The 17,430-nt window shown below is 41.5% G+C and overlaps 1 protein-coding gene across 3 annotated transcripts in view; it reads left to right on the top strand.

The window, feature by feature from the left end:
• Positions 1-17,430, top strand: part of ARK2N (arkadia (RNF111) N-terminal like PKA signaling regulator 2N) — a 98,045-nt gene that overhangs the window by 29,642 nt on the left and 50,973 nt on the right. For all 3 annotated transcript variants that reach the window (XM_011772263.3, XM_011772252.2, XM_011772282.3), the window contains exon 2: positions 16,397-17,181. In XM_011772263.3, the coding sequence (XP_011770565.1) occupies positions 16,467-17,181 (715 nt within the window). In that variant the 5' untranslated portion in view covers positions 16,397-16,466. The remainder of the gene's footprint in view (positions 1-16,396; positions 17,182-17,430) is intronic.

Here is a 17,430-nt window from a genome sequence, read left to right as displayed (position 1 = left end):
GAAACCCCTTTCCTGTATCTTTCTTTTTAAATTTTTAAAATTATTATTATTCTTTTGAGATGGAATCTCTCTCTCTGTTGCCCATGCTGGAGTGCAGTGGCGTAATCTTGGCTCACTGCAACCTCCGCCTTCTGGGTTCAAGCGATTCTCTTGACTCAGCCTCCTCAGTAGCTAGGATTACAAGCACGCACCACCACGCCTGGCTAATTTTTGTATTTTTAGTAGAGATGAGGTTTCACTGTGTTGGTCAGGCTGGTCTCGGACTCCTGACCTTGTGATCCGCCCGCCTCAGCCTCCCAAAGTGCTGAGATTACAGGTGTGAGCCACCGCACCTGGCCAGGATGGGATTTTTATGGTTGGGCTTTGGCACAGCTAGGGCAGTTGAAGTCTGGCTGTAGGTAGCAGTATACATGAAGTGGCTTCTTCTTCATTACTACAGCTGCAAAGCATTGCATTGGACCTCTGAATATTTTTTAGCATCTGTTGTCATTGTCCCTGCTTATTTTGATTACATCATTTTTTTTTTTTGAGACAGTGACACTGATGCAGCAGTTATTTGAGAATATCTTATTTCATCCTTAACTAAAGTGCCTAGCTCGTGCTAGCTACACACAAATAAATGCCTTTTCTATGTTGAATGCCTTTTGTATGCTACAAGTACATGGGTGCCAGTAGAGCACTACTACTATTTTGATTACATCATTTTCTTTTTTTGTTTTTTTTGGAGACAGGGTCTTGCTTTGTCACCCAGGCTGGAGTGCAGTGGTGTGATCACAGCTCACTGCATCCTCAACCTCCTGGGTTCAAGCGATCCTCCCACCTCAGCCTCCCGAATAGCTGGGACCACAGGTGCATGCCGCCGTCTTGCTAATTTTCAAATTTTTTTTTGTAGAGGTAGGATCTCCTTATATTGCCCAAGCTGGTCTTGAACTCTTGAGCTCAAGAGATCTTTCCTTACCTTGGCCTCCCAAAGTGCTAGGATTGCAAATGTGATCTACTATGCCTGACCTTGTTTTTTTAATTTATTTTTGTTTTATTTTTTTAAATTTTGAAATACTTTTCATATAGACTTTCAAAAAATATGTGTAGGATGATTCCTTGTGGGTTTGAATATGTGTTTGTAGTTTCAACAGACTCTGTGAAGTAGACTTGTTTTTTGGTCCATTTTGGACTTTTTTTGTCCTATAAACTCTATTTGGTTAAATTTATGTGATGGGGATTCTGAGATCCTAGGGTGACAATGCTTTCCTTCATTGCGGATTTCTTTGCTTTTTCAGGGTTTCTTGACCACGTGGACAATGTAAATTTGAATTCTAGATCCCAGTAATAATAAGGAAGTGGTATCAAATTCTCCGAGTTCTGATCTCCCAGCATTGGCCTTGTAAGCCAATTTCTTGTAAGCCCTCTGTTGGCAGGTGTTTTTTTTCCCCCTAGATCTCCTTTTCACTAGTGGTATAAGCTCCTGTGAGGGTCCCAACTCATGGCAGGAATATCAGATCTAGTTTTCTTCTTTTTTTGAGACCGAGTCTCACTCTGTTACCCAGGCTGGAGTGCAGTGGAGTGATCTTGGCTCACTGCAACCTCTGCCTCCTGGGTTCAAGTGATTCTCCTCCTTCAGCCCCCTGAGTAGCTGGGATTACAGGCGCACGCCACTACGCCTGGCTAATTTTTGTATTTTTAGTAGAGACGGGGTTTCGCCATGTTGGCCAAGATGGTCTCGAACTTCTGACCTCAGGTGATCCACCTTCCTCAGCCTCCAAGAGTGCTGGGATTACAGGTGTGAGCCACAGTGCCTGGCCTAGATCTAGTTTTCTTAACTTTGCCCTGGACTAAAGCTTAATCTCTGTTCTCAAACTAGTATGGTATTTGCTCCCAGGACAACTCTAGTATTTCCAGGTTGTTTTATGTCCAGTTTTTAGCTCACTGTTGTGTCTGTGTTGGGAGGCACACTTTGAAGTTTTTCTTACTTTGTTGATAGTTCGCAAAATATTAAAAATGTTGTAATTTCCTCAGGATCTAGTTGCCCTTTTTGGGTAGCATGCACGCTAGCTGATAAGTGCCCTACTAGCACCCGTGTACTTGTAGTATAGAAAAGGCATTCAACATAGAAAAGGCATTTATTTGTGTGTAGTTAGCATGAACTCAGCACTTTAGTTAAGGATGAAATAAGATATTCTCAAATAACTGCTGCATTAATGTCATTGGAGGGATTATAGAGAAGGAAGAGACTATATTTGTTTGGAGAGATTGTGTGGACTATATTTGTGTGGAGAGGCTGAGGAAGTTGGATCACCTGAGGTCAGGAGTTTTGAGACCAGCCTGACCAACATGGCGAAACCCCGTATCTACTAAAAATACAAAAATTAGCTGGGCGTAGTGGCGGGTGCCTATAATCTCGGCTACTCAGAAGGTTAAAGGAGGAGAATTGCTTGAACCTGGGAGGCAGAGGTTGCAGTGAACCGAGATCGCTCCACTGAATTCCAGCCTGGGCAACAGAGTGAGACTTGGTCTCAAAAAATAAAACTAGATCTGATATTCCTGCCATTTTCGTTACTGTTGGAGAATGAAATAGAAATATGTAGATCATGTGTCTTCTAGATATGAAGGACTTGGAGGGAATACTGTTTTACTTCCACCAGAATGACTAAAATAAATGCCTGAAACAAACAAAAAACCAACAATGCTAGTGCTGGTAAAGTGTGAAAAAAACAGAGACTCTCAGACATTGTTGGCAGGAGGACAAATTGATGGAAGCATTTGGGAAAACCTTCTAGTAAAGCTGAACATAAGCATATTCTATGACTTAATTTAGGAGTTGTATTAACTCCTGGGTATATATACAACAGAAACATGTGCAAACGTGCACCAGAAGACATGTATGAAACTTTTCATGAATGCATTGCTCATGATGTCCCAAACCGGAAAAAATCACAAATGTCTATCAAGAGTAGAATGGATAGATAAATTGTGATATAGTTATACAGTGGAATACTTTGCAGTAATGAAAATAAGCTGCTGTTGCATACTGTTGCATGGATAAGCTTCAGAGACATTGTTGAACTAAAGAAACTTGACACAAAAATAAAAGAGCAGGCAAAATGATTTGTGATAAATGTCAAATAGTGGTTACTTTTTAGGGTGGATAGTGACTAGAGGGGACACGAGGGATGCTTCTGGGGTGTTGGGAATGTTCTGTATGTGGTCATTATATAGATAAGTTCATTTTATATGAATGTGTCAAGATGCACACTTAATGATGTGCATTTCTTTTTTTTTTTTGAGACGGAGTCTCGCTCTGTCGCCCAGGCTGGAGTGCAGTGGCCGGATCTCAGCTCACTGCAAGCTCTGCCTTCCGGGTTTACGCTATTCTCCTGCCGCAGCCTCCCGAGTAGCTGGGACTACAGGCGCCCACCAACATGCCTGGCTAGTTTTTTGTATTTTTTAGCAGAGATGGGGTTTCACCATGTTAGCCAGGATGGTCTCGATCTCCTGACCTCGTGATCTGCCCGTCTCGGCCTCGCAAAGTGCTGGGACTACAGGCTTGAGCCACGGCGCCCAGCCACGATGTGCATTTCTTTGTGGTAATATTACAATAAAATTTTTCTTAAGGTTTTTTTTGTTGTTTTTTTTGAGACAGTCTCACTCTGTCGTCCAGGCTGGAGTGCAAGGACACAATCTCAGCCTCCACCTCCGCCTCCCAGGTTCAAGTGATTCTTGTGCCTCAGCTTCCTGAGTAGCTGGGATTATAGGCATGCACTACCATGCCCAACTAATTTTTGTATTTTCAGTAGAGATGGGGTTTTGCCATGTTGCCCAGGCTGGTCTTGAACTCCTGGGCTCAAGTGATCCACCTGCCTCGGCCTCCCAAAGTACTGGGATTACAGGTGGGAGCCACCACACCCCCAAAAATGTTTAAGGAGTCTGATTTGATTTAAAGAGCAGAGAACTCAGCCCCTAGTTTGTTTTTGAGTGGGCTCATATTCCTTTTGAGAATTTGTGGGCATAGATTGAGTTTTTACGGGAAGAGAAGTGGGTAGGAATTTAAATATTGAAGGTAAGAATAGACCTGCATGGAAAGTTGATCTGTAGTATGTGTCTTACAGACTTGTTTTTATGTTCTTTTTTTTTTTTTTTGGTCACAGTTACAGAATTTTAATATCAGTTTTATATAAACTGAAAGACTGCAGTAATCTTAGAAAAAATTGTGGTAAATTCTATTCAGAATACCTTGTTCTCTCATTCTCTCAAGGGAGATTGGTATACACCCTATCCACTTGATGTTGAAGCTAAATTAGATAAGCAGCAGAAGGTGTCCTGCTAGGCCCAGTCCTAGATTGCAAATGAATCAACAGGATCGATCACCTGTTAGGCTTTCTTTTTCTTTTTTTGTAAGCCTGAATTTCTGTGACAGGAAAAGTACTATAGCCTCTTGTATGCAAAGGCTTTGTTTTGTTAGCAAAACATTGACTTTCTTTAAAGTTGCCTTTCTTTTTTGGTCTAAGTAGAAAGCATTATTTAGTTCAGAGTATTGTTTTGTAAAATAAACATCAAATTCATGAATTACCTAATATTAATACTTTTGCATGTGGAGCAGCAATATAAGTTAACTGGTTTATGTAGACCATGTTTGAGGTATTAGCTGCTTGTGTTTCTTACAGTTCTAGGTTGGTAATGTAAAATAAATAGATGCAAGAATGCTAGCAATTAGAATACCCTATTTTACATGAGTGTAGAGGAAAATCTTACTTAGAAACTATCATTTAACGGGCTATGCTTTTGTCAGTTTATGGTGTCAACTTGTGGTTTCAACTGAAAAGGAAAAGGGCCTGTGGCAACAATAAACTTGTAACAGCAGATGACTTTTTGCGTTCCTTACATTAGGAAGGAGGATACAGTTTTAGTTTATTCGTTTTTTTCCCCCTTCTTTTTTTTTTTCTGGAGATGAGTCTCACTCTGTCGCCCAGGCTGGAGTGCAGTGGTACGATCTTGGCTCACTGAAACTTCTGCCTCCTGGGTTCAAGTTACTCTCCTGCCTCAGGCTGCTGAGTAGCTGGGACTACAGGAGCCCACTACCATGCCTGGCTAATTTTTTGTATTTTAGTAGAGATGGGGTTTCACCATGTTGCCCAGTCTGGTCTCGAACTCCTGAGCTCAAGCAATCTGCCCGCCTTGGCCTCCCAGAGTGCTAGGATTGTAGGAGTGAGTCACCATACCTGGCCTATTTGTTTGTTTTAATGGGAGCATTATGTCATTTTAGTGATGTTAAAGGATGGTTAATGATGGTTGTTCACAGGTAATATGGAAAGGGGTAAAAAACAAGTCTTAGCTTATTGAGTGCTTAATGATTTTATACAATGCTGTGTCTAAATCTTCAGGAGGATTTCTGGTAGTGCTTGATCTTTGGTAAGATTCCATTAATCGTGGTCCTTTCTTACAATCTAAGTCTACAGGAAGTTGTTAACAATCTAAGAGGAGCATTTCGAGAAGGAATGTTTTCTCTGTGTTTTATGGGTGTGTCTTATTTCCCTCCAAAAATAATTCCTTGCCTGTCAGTTTATATATGAAAACAATTGATTCACATCTTTTGAACTTTAATTTATGTTAAAGTCTCTTCTGTGTTCACTGTGGTTTTTCCCTGGATGAAATGATGTATTTAGCCATCACCTGTCCTTATATCAATGATGTCAAAATCTGTATTTCTATATTTTTGAGACCTGTGGATTGTTTTGTTTTGTATTTTCAAGACAGGGTCTCACTCTGTTGCCCAGGTGGGCATTATTTAATTCAGTGCTGCAGTCCCAGCTCACTGCAGCCTTGACCTCGTGGGCTTACACCATCCTCCCACCTTAGCCTCCCTAGTAGCTGGTACTACAGGTGCGTGCTACCGTGCTCGGCTAATTTTTTAATATTTTTTTCTATAGGTGGGTTTTTTTTTTGTTTTGTTTTTTTGAGATAGAGTCTCGCTCTGTCGCCCAGTCTGGAGTGCAGTGGCGTAATCTCAGCTCGCTGCAAGCTCCGCCTCTCAGGTTCACGCCATTCTCCTGCCTCAGCCTCCTGAGTAGCTGGGACTACAGGCGTCCGCCACCACGTCTGGCTAATTTTTTGTATTTTTAGTAGAAACAGGGTTTCACTGTGTTAGCCCGGATGGTCTCGATCTCCCTACCTCGTGATTGACCCGCCTCGGCCTCCCAAAGTTCTGGGATTACAGGTGTGAGCCACCGCGCCCGGCTGTAGGTGGGGTTTTGCCATGTTTCCCAGGCTGGTTTTTAACTCCTGGACTGAAGCGATCCTCCCATCTCTGCCTCCCAAAGTGCTGGGATTACAGGCATGAGCCACTGCCCCCAGTAGAGACCTGTGTTATGAGGATTATCCAGTCCAAATCCAGGTTGATTATTTCTCTACCACCAAGCTTTTTTTTTTTTCTTTGCTCTGTCTCCTAGGCTGGAGTGCAGTGCCATGATCATGGCTCACTGTAGCTTCAATCTCCAAGGCTCAAGTGATCCTCCCACCTCAGCTCCCTGAGTAGCTGAGACTACAAGCATGCACCATTACACACGGCTAATTTTTTAATTTTTTGTAGATACGGAGTCTCACTGTGTTGCCCAGGCTGGTCTGGAACTCCTGGCCTTAAGAGATCCTCCCACCCCTGCCTCCCAAAGTGCCGGGATTATAGGGCTGAGCCACTGCTTGGCCTCTACCACCAAACTTTTTACTTTTCCTGTAGTCTACCTGTAGTCACCCAAAGAGTGGTCTTCAGCCCCATTTTTTCTCTTTTAGAGAACTTCCCTGATCTGTGATGAAACCTTGTCTCCTCTCTCTTTAAAATATCTTCTCTCAAATCTGACTTTACTGATACTGTTAGATCTCATTTATGGATAATTTAAATAATATTTTCATTTCAGACATTAAACACTATCTCTTTGAGAATCACTCAGCTGAGTTATTGGGGATACTTAAAACACAGTCCTTGTTTTGTTTTCTCTGCCCTGCTATCAAACATTGAATTTATTCCTTTTATCTTAATGTATGTTTGTACCTTTTAACCCACTTCTCTTCATTCTCCTCCTCTCTCTGCCATAGCCCTTTTTTTATTTTTATTTTTTTTTTTGAGACAGGGCCTCACTCTGTCACCCAGGCTGGAGTGCAGTGGCATAATCACAGCTCACTGCAGCCTTGACCTCCCAGGCTCAAGCCATCTTCCCACCTCAGCCTCCCAAGTAGCTGGGCTACAGGCATGCACCACTATGCCCAACTAATTTTTAAATTTTTAATAGAGACAGGGTCTCACTGTGTTGCTCAGGCTGGTCTTGAACTCTTGGGTTCAAGCGATCCTCCCACTTTGATTTCCCAAAGTGCTGGGATTACAGTTGTGAGCCACTGCACCTGGTCAGTTCTTACTGATTTCAGTGTACACATAAGTGATCCTTCTGACACTACTCAGTAAGTTCTGTGAGGAACTCTCTTGTAAGATTTTGTCTACCACCTTACCTCAGTCACCTACTTCCATGGTTGTACCCTAACTAGGGCTTCTTGAACTATCCATTGTGAAGGACCAGCATATTTTTATTTCTAGTCCACTGTGGATTGATTATTTTGTAACATATGATAAAAATCGATTACTAGGAAGTTGAAATACTGATTTCGATTGTCGTAACAATATAAAGTTGTTACAAGTTTCTCAGTAATTACTCAGTTTCTATACTTTTTGTTTTTCTTTTTGAGATGGAATCTCGCTCTGTCACCCAGGCTGGAGTGCAGTGGTGTGGTCTCGGCTCACTGCAACTTCTGCCTCCCGGGTTCAAGCCATTCTCCTGCCTCAGCCTCCCGAGTAGCTGGGGTTACAGGCGCATGCCACCGTGCCCGGCTAATTTTTGTATTTTCCGTGGAGACGGTTTCACCATGTTGGCTAGGCTGGTCTTGAACTCCTGACTTCATGATCCACCAGCCTTGGCCTCCCAAAATGCTGGGATTACAGGTGTGAGTCACGGCGCCCTGCCTTCTATATTTCTTTCACTGCAGGTGTACATTGATTTACAGACAACACTTTTAGTAGCATTGTTTTAGATCCTGTCAGTTATCAATAACTGTAACCCTTCCATAATCTGTTTCATTCACAGCACTCTTGGATTCTATCTTTCCAGCTCATTCTTTATAGTACCCTGATTTCAATATTTTTTGGCTCTGTTGGGATGTCCATTCCATCGGCCTATCCCATTTTTAGTGCTCTGTACCTTCTTGATGTGATCATTAGAATGATTTCCTTGCATACCCTCTTGCTTCTTTCTTGCTTCGTTCTACTTGTTGGGCAAAACTAAAATTCTGGTTAAATCCAAGATTTACCTTGTTGCACTTGGATTTATGCAGCTGAACTTGAATGGAGAAAAACATATACATATATACCAGTCTTTAAGTTCATGGCTACAGTCCTTAGAGTGGGCCCTTACTATTGCCTGGAAATTATATTATAGTATATTGTACTTCCCTGGTTCCTTCACTTTCCTAGTAGTGTTTCACACCTAGTCCTCTGATCAACTTCAGCACTACCTCATTCATCCTCACCTTAACTGATGACCTTGCTTTATACCTTAAGAAATTTGCAATCCAAAGAAAACATACACAGATTCTTATAATGTTTATCATTAGTCCATGCAAAATTAGAATGATGCCTTTTTTCTTGATAATACCTTTTGTGTTAAGGTCTGTTTTGCTTATTGCAGATAAAGATGAATCAGCTGGGATGGTAGTTGATTATATGATTTTCTGTTCTTAAATCTTTTTTTTTCTTTTCTTTTTTCTTTTTTTTTTTTTTGGAGATGAAGTCTCGCTCTGTCGCCAGGCCAGAGTGTAGCAGCTTGATCTCAGCTCACTGCAGCCTCTGCCTCCCAGGTTCAAGCGGTTCTCTTGCTTCAGCCCAACAGTAGCTGGAATTACAGGCATGTGCCACCATGCCCAGCTAATTTTTGTATTTTTAGTAGAGACGAGGTTTCACCATGTTGGCCAGGATGGTCTCGATCTCTTGATCTTGTGATCCACCCAACTCGGCCTTCCAAATGCTGGGATTACAGGTGTGAGCCACCGTGCCTGGCTCTGTTCTTAAATTTTTTATGTGTCCTTATATATGTGAAGTAGACATCAGCCAGTTACAGTATACAGTTACTTAACTACAATTGTGCAAAGTACTGTGAAGGAGGATAATGTGGGTAATATGCATTTCCTAGGGGTAATATTAGTATGTAATTTTATCAAAGGCTAAAAATATTAGCCTGTATTATTACCAAAGGATTATTCTGATTTCTGAAGGGTAGCCAGCAAGAGGATAGGCACAAAATGAAAATGACTGTGAAAGGCCAGAGATCTGGAAAAAACTCTTTTTATGTGACATTCTTGGTAGTTGGAGGGAGCTAGAGTGTGAGTGGCCCAAGATGAAAACTAGAAAGGTGGGCAGGGGTTTTGAGCAGGGGAAAGCAATCACATTTTTCCTCTTAAGTTTGTGTTAATGGTCCCATAATTTGGAAATTGAGCATTGTGAATTGTTCTGACTGTATGAACTATTGTACTCAGCAGTTTTAATCTCTGTCAGATTCTCCGTAGCAGATGTTATAACACTTCTTCATTTTTTTTTTTTTTTTTAACAAACCCCCAAGCCTGCCTTCTTTTTCACTTTGTATTAAGCTTTGCTGACCAAGAAGGAGGTCTGATAAGAACTTCCTCAACTTTTCTCTTCCAGATTTTCACAAGTAGCCTTATTCAGCTTTATACTTTACACTCCCTGTCTCCTGTTTGAGCACTGTATACTGCTTAAATTCCATGGTTTAACTCTGAACTGTACGCATCTTTTGTTGTCTTAGTTTCTTAAAGAGTACAAGGACTAAAAAGTGAATTCATTTTCATTGTCCATAATTAACAACCTTTTTTTTTTTTTTTTTTTTTTTTTGAGACGGAGTCTTGCTCTGTGCCCCAGGCTAGAGTGCAGTGGCGCGATCTCGGCTCACTGCAAGCTCCGCCCCCCCTGGGTTCACGCCATTCTCCTGCCTCAGCCTCCAGAGTAGCTGGGACTACAGGCGCCCGCCACCTCGCCCGGCTAATTTTCTTGTATTTTTAGTAGAGACGGGGTTTCACCGTATTCTCCAGGATGGTCTCGATCTCCTGACCTCGTGATCCGCCCGTCTCGGCCTCCCAAAGTGCTGGGATTACAGGCTTGAGCCACCGCGCCCGGCCTTTTTTTTTTTTTTTTTTTTTTAAAAGATGGAGTCTCGCTCTGTCACTCAGGCTGGAGCGTAATGGCCTGGTCTTGACTCACTGCAACCTCCGCCTCCTGGGTTCAAGCGATTCTCCCGCCTCAGCCTCCCGAATAGCTTGGACTACAGGCGTCCGCCACCACACCTGGCTAATTTTTGTATTTTTAGTAGAGATGGGGTTTCACTATGTTGGCCAGGCTGTTCTCGAACCCCTGACCTTGTGATCCATCTGCCTGGGCCTCCCAAAGTGCTGGGATTACAGGCGTGAGCCATCATGCCTGGCCAACAACGTGTTTTTTCAGATTGTTGCATATAATCTATTTTCCTCCACGTTCACCACTGATCAGAAAGCAATATATAATCCCTTTTTAAAGGGAGAGAAAAACATCAGATAAATCTCAACTTGCCTTTACCTATCCTCCTCTACCCTATCTTCTAGAACTTTAAAAATTACTTTCTCTCATAAAGATAACATATTTACCTTGTAGAAATATTGCTCTGCCTACTGTATGGAAAACAGGTTGGTGCATAGGAGAAAGACTGAGTCTGAAGAGAGACAGTGATGGTAGTCAGTACTGTTGAAAATAAATGATGGAGGTTGTGTCTAGAGTGGTGACAGCGGAGATAGAGAATAGTGGACAGACTAGAAAACTGTTAAGGAGGTGGGATTGATAGGAGTTAGTGAATGATGGAAGTGGTGAATGATGGGATGCAGTGAGTAAAGAACAAGGCATCGTCAAAGATAACTCAGGTTTTTGACATGAGCAACTGAGATAATAGCAATAATGCTATATACTGAGCTAGAGAAAGCCAGAGAAGGAGCAGAGTGGGGTAGATCAGAGATGATCTGGATTTGGATATGATGTGATTATGGTACCTTTCCAAAATCTAAAGATCTCAACTGGGTATTTGGGTGGACTGGTATAGAGTTCAGAGATCTGAGCTGGAGAAATAAAATTACTAGTCTAGGGATGGTGTTGGAAAATATGGGTTTAGAAGAGCTCACTTTGGGCCAGGCATGGTGGCTCACCTGTAATCCTAGCACTTTGGGAGGCCGAGGTGGGTCGATCACTTGAACTCAGGAGTCTGTAACCAGCGTGGGCAACATGGTGAAACCCCGTCTCTACAAAAAATATAAAAATTAGCCAGGCATGGTGGCTTGCACCTGTAGTCTCAGCTACTTCAGGGGGCTGAGGCAGGAGCGGGGGTGGGAATAATTGGGCCAAGGAGACAGAGGTTACAGTGAGCCAAGATGGCGCCCCTGCACTCCAGCTGGGGTGACAGAGTGAGACCCTGTCTTTAAAAAAAAAAAAAAAAGAAGAAGAGCTCATGTTGGTGGATGGGCAAAACACCTAGACCTAGGACTAAATCCTGAGATTTGGTAGAGGAAGTTAAGCCTACAGAGTAGACTGGGAAGGACCAGCCAGAAGAATAGAGAAACCTTGAAGCCAAAGAAAAGCATTAATTGGTTTAAAGAACAGAGTAGTCAGGCATAAAATGCTGCTTAAATATTAAGTAAGATTAGGGCCAAAATATGTTGGATTTAGAGATAGGGAGGTCATTAATGACCCTGGTAATAACTGTTCCACTGGTTTTTTTGTTTTTATTTTTTGAGACAGGGTCTTGCTCTGTCACCCAGCCTGGAGCGTACTGGTGCAAACACGGCTCATGGCAGCCCTGACTCCCTGGGCTCAAGGCATCCTCCTTGCTCAGTCTCCCCAGTAGCTGGAACCACAGCATGTGCCACATGCCCAGCTAATTTTTTTTTTTTTTTTTTTTTTTGAGATGGAGTCTTGCTCTGTCGCCCAGGCTGGGGTGCAGTGGCCGGATCTCAGCTCACTGCAAGCTCCGCCTCCCGGGTTCACACCATTCTCCTGCCTCAGCCTCCCGAGTAGCTGGGACTACAGGTGCCCGCCACCTCGCCCGGCTAGTTTTCTGTATTTTTTAGTAGAGACGGGGTTTCACCGTGTTAGCCAGGATGGTCTCAATCTCCTGACCTCGTGATCCGCCCGTCTCGGCCTCCCAAAGTGCTGGGATTACAGGCTTGAGCCACCGCGCCCAGCACCCAGCTAATTTTTAAATATTTTGTAGAGATGGGGTCTTGCCATGTTTGCCTAGGCTTGTTCCTCTGGTTTGATAGGAGGAGGTGTCAGGTTGGATTGGGTTGCAGAAGGGAGTGTGAGAGTTAAGGAAATAGAAGTTTATACAGCTGTCATAATAAGATCGACTGTGAAAGAAGAGCATGATACCTAGAGAAGGAGATGTGAGATTGAAGGTGATAGGTCGAAGGAGGATTTCAAAAATGAATGAATGAATGTTCCAGTTGGATGTGACAGGTGGACGAGAGCCAAGGAATAATCAATAATGTAAGGTTCTAGGGAGATGAGAGGGGGATGAGCTCTAGTACTCATGTAGAGGAGGTTGCGTTTAGATTGGAGGGAAGAACAGCATGGGGGAAAGTGCTGTTCTAATAGGAAAAATGTTGTATATTTATTACGTCACTGAATGTAAATTTACTGTCAACGTTAACCCAGAGGGTTGATAACCTTTTATGCCATTTATGTGATGCAATTCCTATTTGACAATTATATCATTTTATACTGCTAGCTACTTGACTGTTCCTACCAGAAAAACCTATTTTTTTTCCCTTGACCAAAAACAATATATGCAGTAAATAATCTGGTCATTTGGAAATATTACTCTTTATGTATGATATCATTTCCCCCTGTGGTTAGCACACTTTGTTTTTATTCCACTGCAGGGAGTTTACTCAGAGCTTATGTTTTCACTTTCTGTGACTTTTTTCTCTTGTATTTAATTAATTATAGCAAAATTCCACTATAGGGAGAAAGCATAGTAGAATTTATTGACTAAACTTGACCTAAGAAAAAGTCTCCTTTTTCTTCAGAAGACTTTCATGTCAGAGTGGATTTTTGAATAGATAATGCTTGTATACGTTACAAATTCAAGAGATACAAAACTGCATACTGCACTGTCTTCTCTTGTTCCCTTATTCACCTGCTTTCCTTCCCAGTTGGTATTACTATTTTCTTAAGTGTCTTTCCAAAGTCTGTGCATCTACAGGTAAACTCATGTAAATATAGTTTTGTTATTTATTTACATAAATGCTATAATGTATCTTTTTTCATTAAAATTGCTTGAGAGCTGTTTCTTATCTCTCTGTATAAAATGCTTTTTCTTTTTTAATGGCCACATTGTATGAACATACCATGATGAGCTAACTTGTGTCCTATTTATGGTCACTACTAGTCTTTTGTGATTGATTTGAGCATATTTAAGTGGTTTTATCTGCAATACCAGTTACTAATTTAGGTAGTAGAAATTAAATCTCAGTTAACACTCAAATTTAAGGAACTTGAAAGATAATCATTAAATTGAATGATGTGCCATATTGTCATTTTTTTTTTAACAGGGAAAACAATCTAGATTTGCTTGTGTTATCCACACAACTTATTTCTTGAAGAAACAAGAGTTGTATGGTCATTTCAACAAATTTACTTTTCAGTCTGATGCTTTATTATGTACTTTGAAAATATCCAGTGCTGCCTTCTTTCACAAATTGAGACTTTGATGCTTGTCCTATATAGCTGACATTAATTTCATCTGAGTATATTTTCTCAGATATTTTAACCTTAAGAAGAATTTTTTTTGTTTTTTTTTTTTTTGAGACAGAGTCTCACTTTGTCGCCCAGGCTGGAGTGCAGTGGCGCGACCTCGGCTCACTGCAAGCTCCGCCTCCTGGGTTCAAGTGATTCTCCTGCTTCAGCCTCCTAAGTAGCTGAGATTACAGGTCCCTGCCACCATGCCCAGCTAATTTTTGTAGTTTTAGTAGAGATGGGGTTTCACTATCTTGGCCAGGCTGGTCTTGAGCTCCTGATCTTGTGATCCACCCGCCTCGGCCTCCCAAAGTGCTGGGAATACAAGTGTGAGTCACCGTGCCCGACCTTGAGAAGAATCTTTATTCCAGAATATACAACTTGAATCTCCATAATATAATTAACTCTCATTTTTATTCAGTTAGAAAATCTTGGTCCCCTCCACTGCTAAATTTGGCTTAAAAAAAAGAACTTGGATTTATTCCTCATACCTGGGGGTATTTTGTATCTATGAATATTTTATTTCATGTTTGTATTGACAGCATGCTTTATTTATAACGGTCTCCATTGGTTTAACTGTTACTCCCTCTGTTGGCTTTCAGAGGTGTTACATTTTTTTGTGATGGTGTCAGAAAAAATATTTATGCTGATTTTCACTTAGCTCCAACATTAGTACTATAATTGATACAAATATGTGAAGTAGGCTGCACACAATATTGTTTTATTTATTTTTGATTTATTTTATTTGTTTTTGAGATGGAGTCTTGCTCTGTCACCCAGGCTGGAGGGCAGTGGCGTTATCTTGGCTCACTGCAACCTCCGCCTCCCAGGTTCAAGCGGTTCTTTTGCCTCAGCCTCCCGAGTAACGGACTACAGGTGCTCACCACCGTGCCTGGCCAGTTTTTGTGTTTTTAGTAGAGACGGGGTTTCACCATGTTGGCCAGACTGGTCTCGAACTCCCGACCTCAGGTGATCCACCTGCCTCTGCCTCCCAAAGTGCTGGGATATAACAGGTGTGAGCCACCACTCCTGGCCTAGGATTGTTTTAAATTAACAAATGTTTCAGTGGCCATGAATGTTCTGGTTTCCATGAATGTGTTAAGGAAACTTAATCAGAATGCCTGTTTTATCAACAGCTGAGAACAGGGCTATGAAAAACAAAACAGGTATACAGAATGTTTGTATTAAGCAAAAAGTGGACTTGGCCTGTTAGATCTGTTTTAAAGGATTTTTCAAGTATTTCCTAGTTTTTGTCTACTATAGATTGAACTATCAAGTTAACTTGATGGAGTGAGATGCTGGAGATGCCATATTGCACCTAACTAGCATACCATATAGATTAATGGTTGTGTGTGTCTGTGACCTATGGACATGATAGTTGCTTTCTGTAATGTAACACTTACAGGGCAAGTTATTTACTTGCTTTCTATATTTAGCATCCTCTTTAAAAACCACCAGATTTTCAATAGGTTCTTGGAAACCACAACTTTAAATGGAACAAGATACTGCTGGTCTTTGAATGATGTCCTTTAGTTATAACGTTAATGAAAAAATTGGTTTTGTTAAACGTCATTTCACTTAAAGTCTCAGTTTCCAAGAACCTATTGACGATGTTAAGTAAGGACTTAACTGTATAGGTCATAAGCTTTTGAGGTTAAATATTATGTCCTGTACGGTTAATTGGAGTTAACCGTACAGGTTAAATATTATGTCCTGTATGGTTAATTGGAGTTGTATCACTCACAGTGGTGGTAGAGTGTTAGGTTTTAAATTTAGCATCCAAAGTGTAAAATGGGTGTAGAGTATTTTCTCTTAAATCCTTAATTCATTCATAGAATATACTAGGCTTTCTGGGTTCTGTATTTAGTGACCATTGTTGATAAAACATGTCACTAAACTAAAACTAGTTTAAACACTAGCCTCACATTCAGCATGATGAGGTACATGGGAGCTAGGTAGGATTGAGGAAGCATCAAATTCTGGCCTTTCATCTTAATGCTTCACTAGAGCAACTCCTATTAAGGGGACTGCAGACAAGTTTGATGCATAGTATTTGGTTGCTCATTTGCCAAATGCATGTAATTGGATTGTGCATGTGTTTTTGTTTTTTTTTAAACATAAGTGTAGGGGCCAGGTGAGGTGGCTTACTCCTATAATCTCAGCAGTTTGGGAGGCCACAGTGGGTGGATCACTTGAGCTCAGGAGTTCGAGACCAGCCTGGTTATATCAGAGTTTTGAAGATTTCTTTCTAGAACACTTTAAATAAAATTGTAAACTGGAAAATGTTCGTTACATGTTGGCCTTGCAAGTTCAGTAATAGTGATTAATATTATGGCATTTTTAGTAGCTCAGTATGCTTAGATTTTGATGGTATTAGTCCTTTGAATTTGACTTTTGATCAGAGAAGCAGATAATAATATGTATATATTTTAAAGGCCTGTGTAATGGTAAGTTTTGCCCCACCGACTTATAAAGGTAGGCATGTTGTGTTGACCAAATAATCTGGCATTCTGTTTATTGACTTTGTGTGTTTTTGTACAGGTTGCTTTCCTGTTGCATCTTTGATATCATTTCCTAGACTCTACTCCATGATTTAACTTGAAATTCTGAAATGAAGATGGAGGAGGCAGTGGGAAAAGTCGAAGAACTCATTGAGTCCGAAGCCCCACCAAAAGCATCTGAACAAGAGACAGCCAAGGAGGAAGATGGATCTGTAGAACTGGAATCTCAAGTTCAGAAAGATGGTGTAGCGGATTCTACAGTGATTTCTTCAATGCCCTGCTTGTTGATGGAACTGAGAAGGGACTCTTCTGAGTCTCAGTTAGCATCCACGGAGAGTGACAAGCCTACAACTGGCCGAGTTTATGAGAGTGACTCCTCTAATCACTGCATGCTTTCCCCTTCCTCTAGTGGTCACCTGGCTGATTCAGATACATTGTCTTCCGTAGAAGAAAATGAACCCTCTCAGGCAGAAACAGCGGTAGAAGGAGACCCTTCAGGAGTGTCTGGTGCCACAGTTGGGCGCAAGTCTAGGCGGTCCCGATCAGAAAGTGAAACATCCACTATGGCTGCCAAGAAAAACCGGCAATCCAGTGATAAACAGAATGGCCGAGTCGCCAAGGTTAAAGGTCATCGGAGCCAAAAGCACAAGGAGAGGATCAGGCTACTGAGGCAGAAACGGGAGGCTGCTGCAAGGAAGAAATACAACCTGCTGCAGGACAGTAGTACCAGTGATAGTGACCTGACTTGTGACTCAAGCACGAGCTCATCGGATGATGATGAAGAGGTTTCAGGGAGCAGCAAGACAATCACTGCAGAGATACCAGGTAGAGGATGTTTTTTAAACTGACTGTAAAGTACCTGATGGCATTCTCAGCTGTCAGGCTCAGTTAGATGAGTGACACTTGAAAAAATCCAGGAGACCTGCAGCTCTGTGTAAATTTGAAGACTGCAGTCTATTACAAGACATGGCCAATTTATAAAACCTGTTCTGAGGTTTCCAGTGCACTTTAGCACATCAGGAAAAAAAAAATTAAATGGTTAATGATAGGGACAAGATTATTTTTAAGTAATGG

Source organism: Macaca nemestrina, chromosome 19, assembly GCF_043159975.1.
Source record: "Macaca nemestrina isolate mMacNem1 chromosome 19, mMacNem.hap1, whole genome shotgun sequence".
In the NCBI taxonomy this organism is placed as follows: Eukaryota; Metazoa; Chordata; class Mammalia; order Primates; family Cercopithecidae; genus Macaca; species Macaca nemestrina.
Note: the sequence above shows the minus strand (reverse complement) of the source record. Positions and strands in the feature narration are given on the sequence as shown.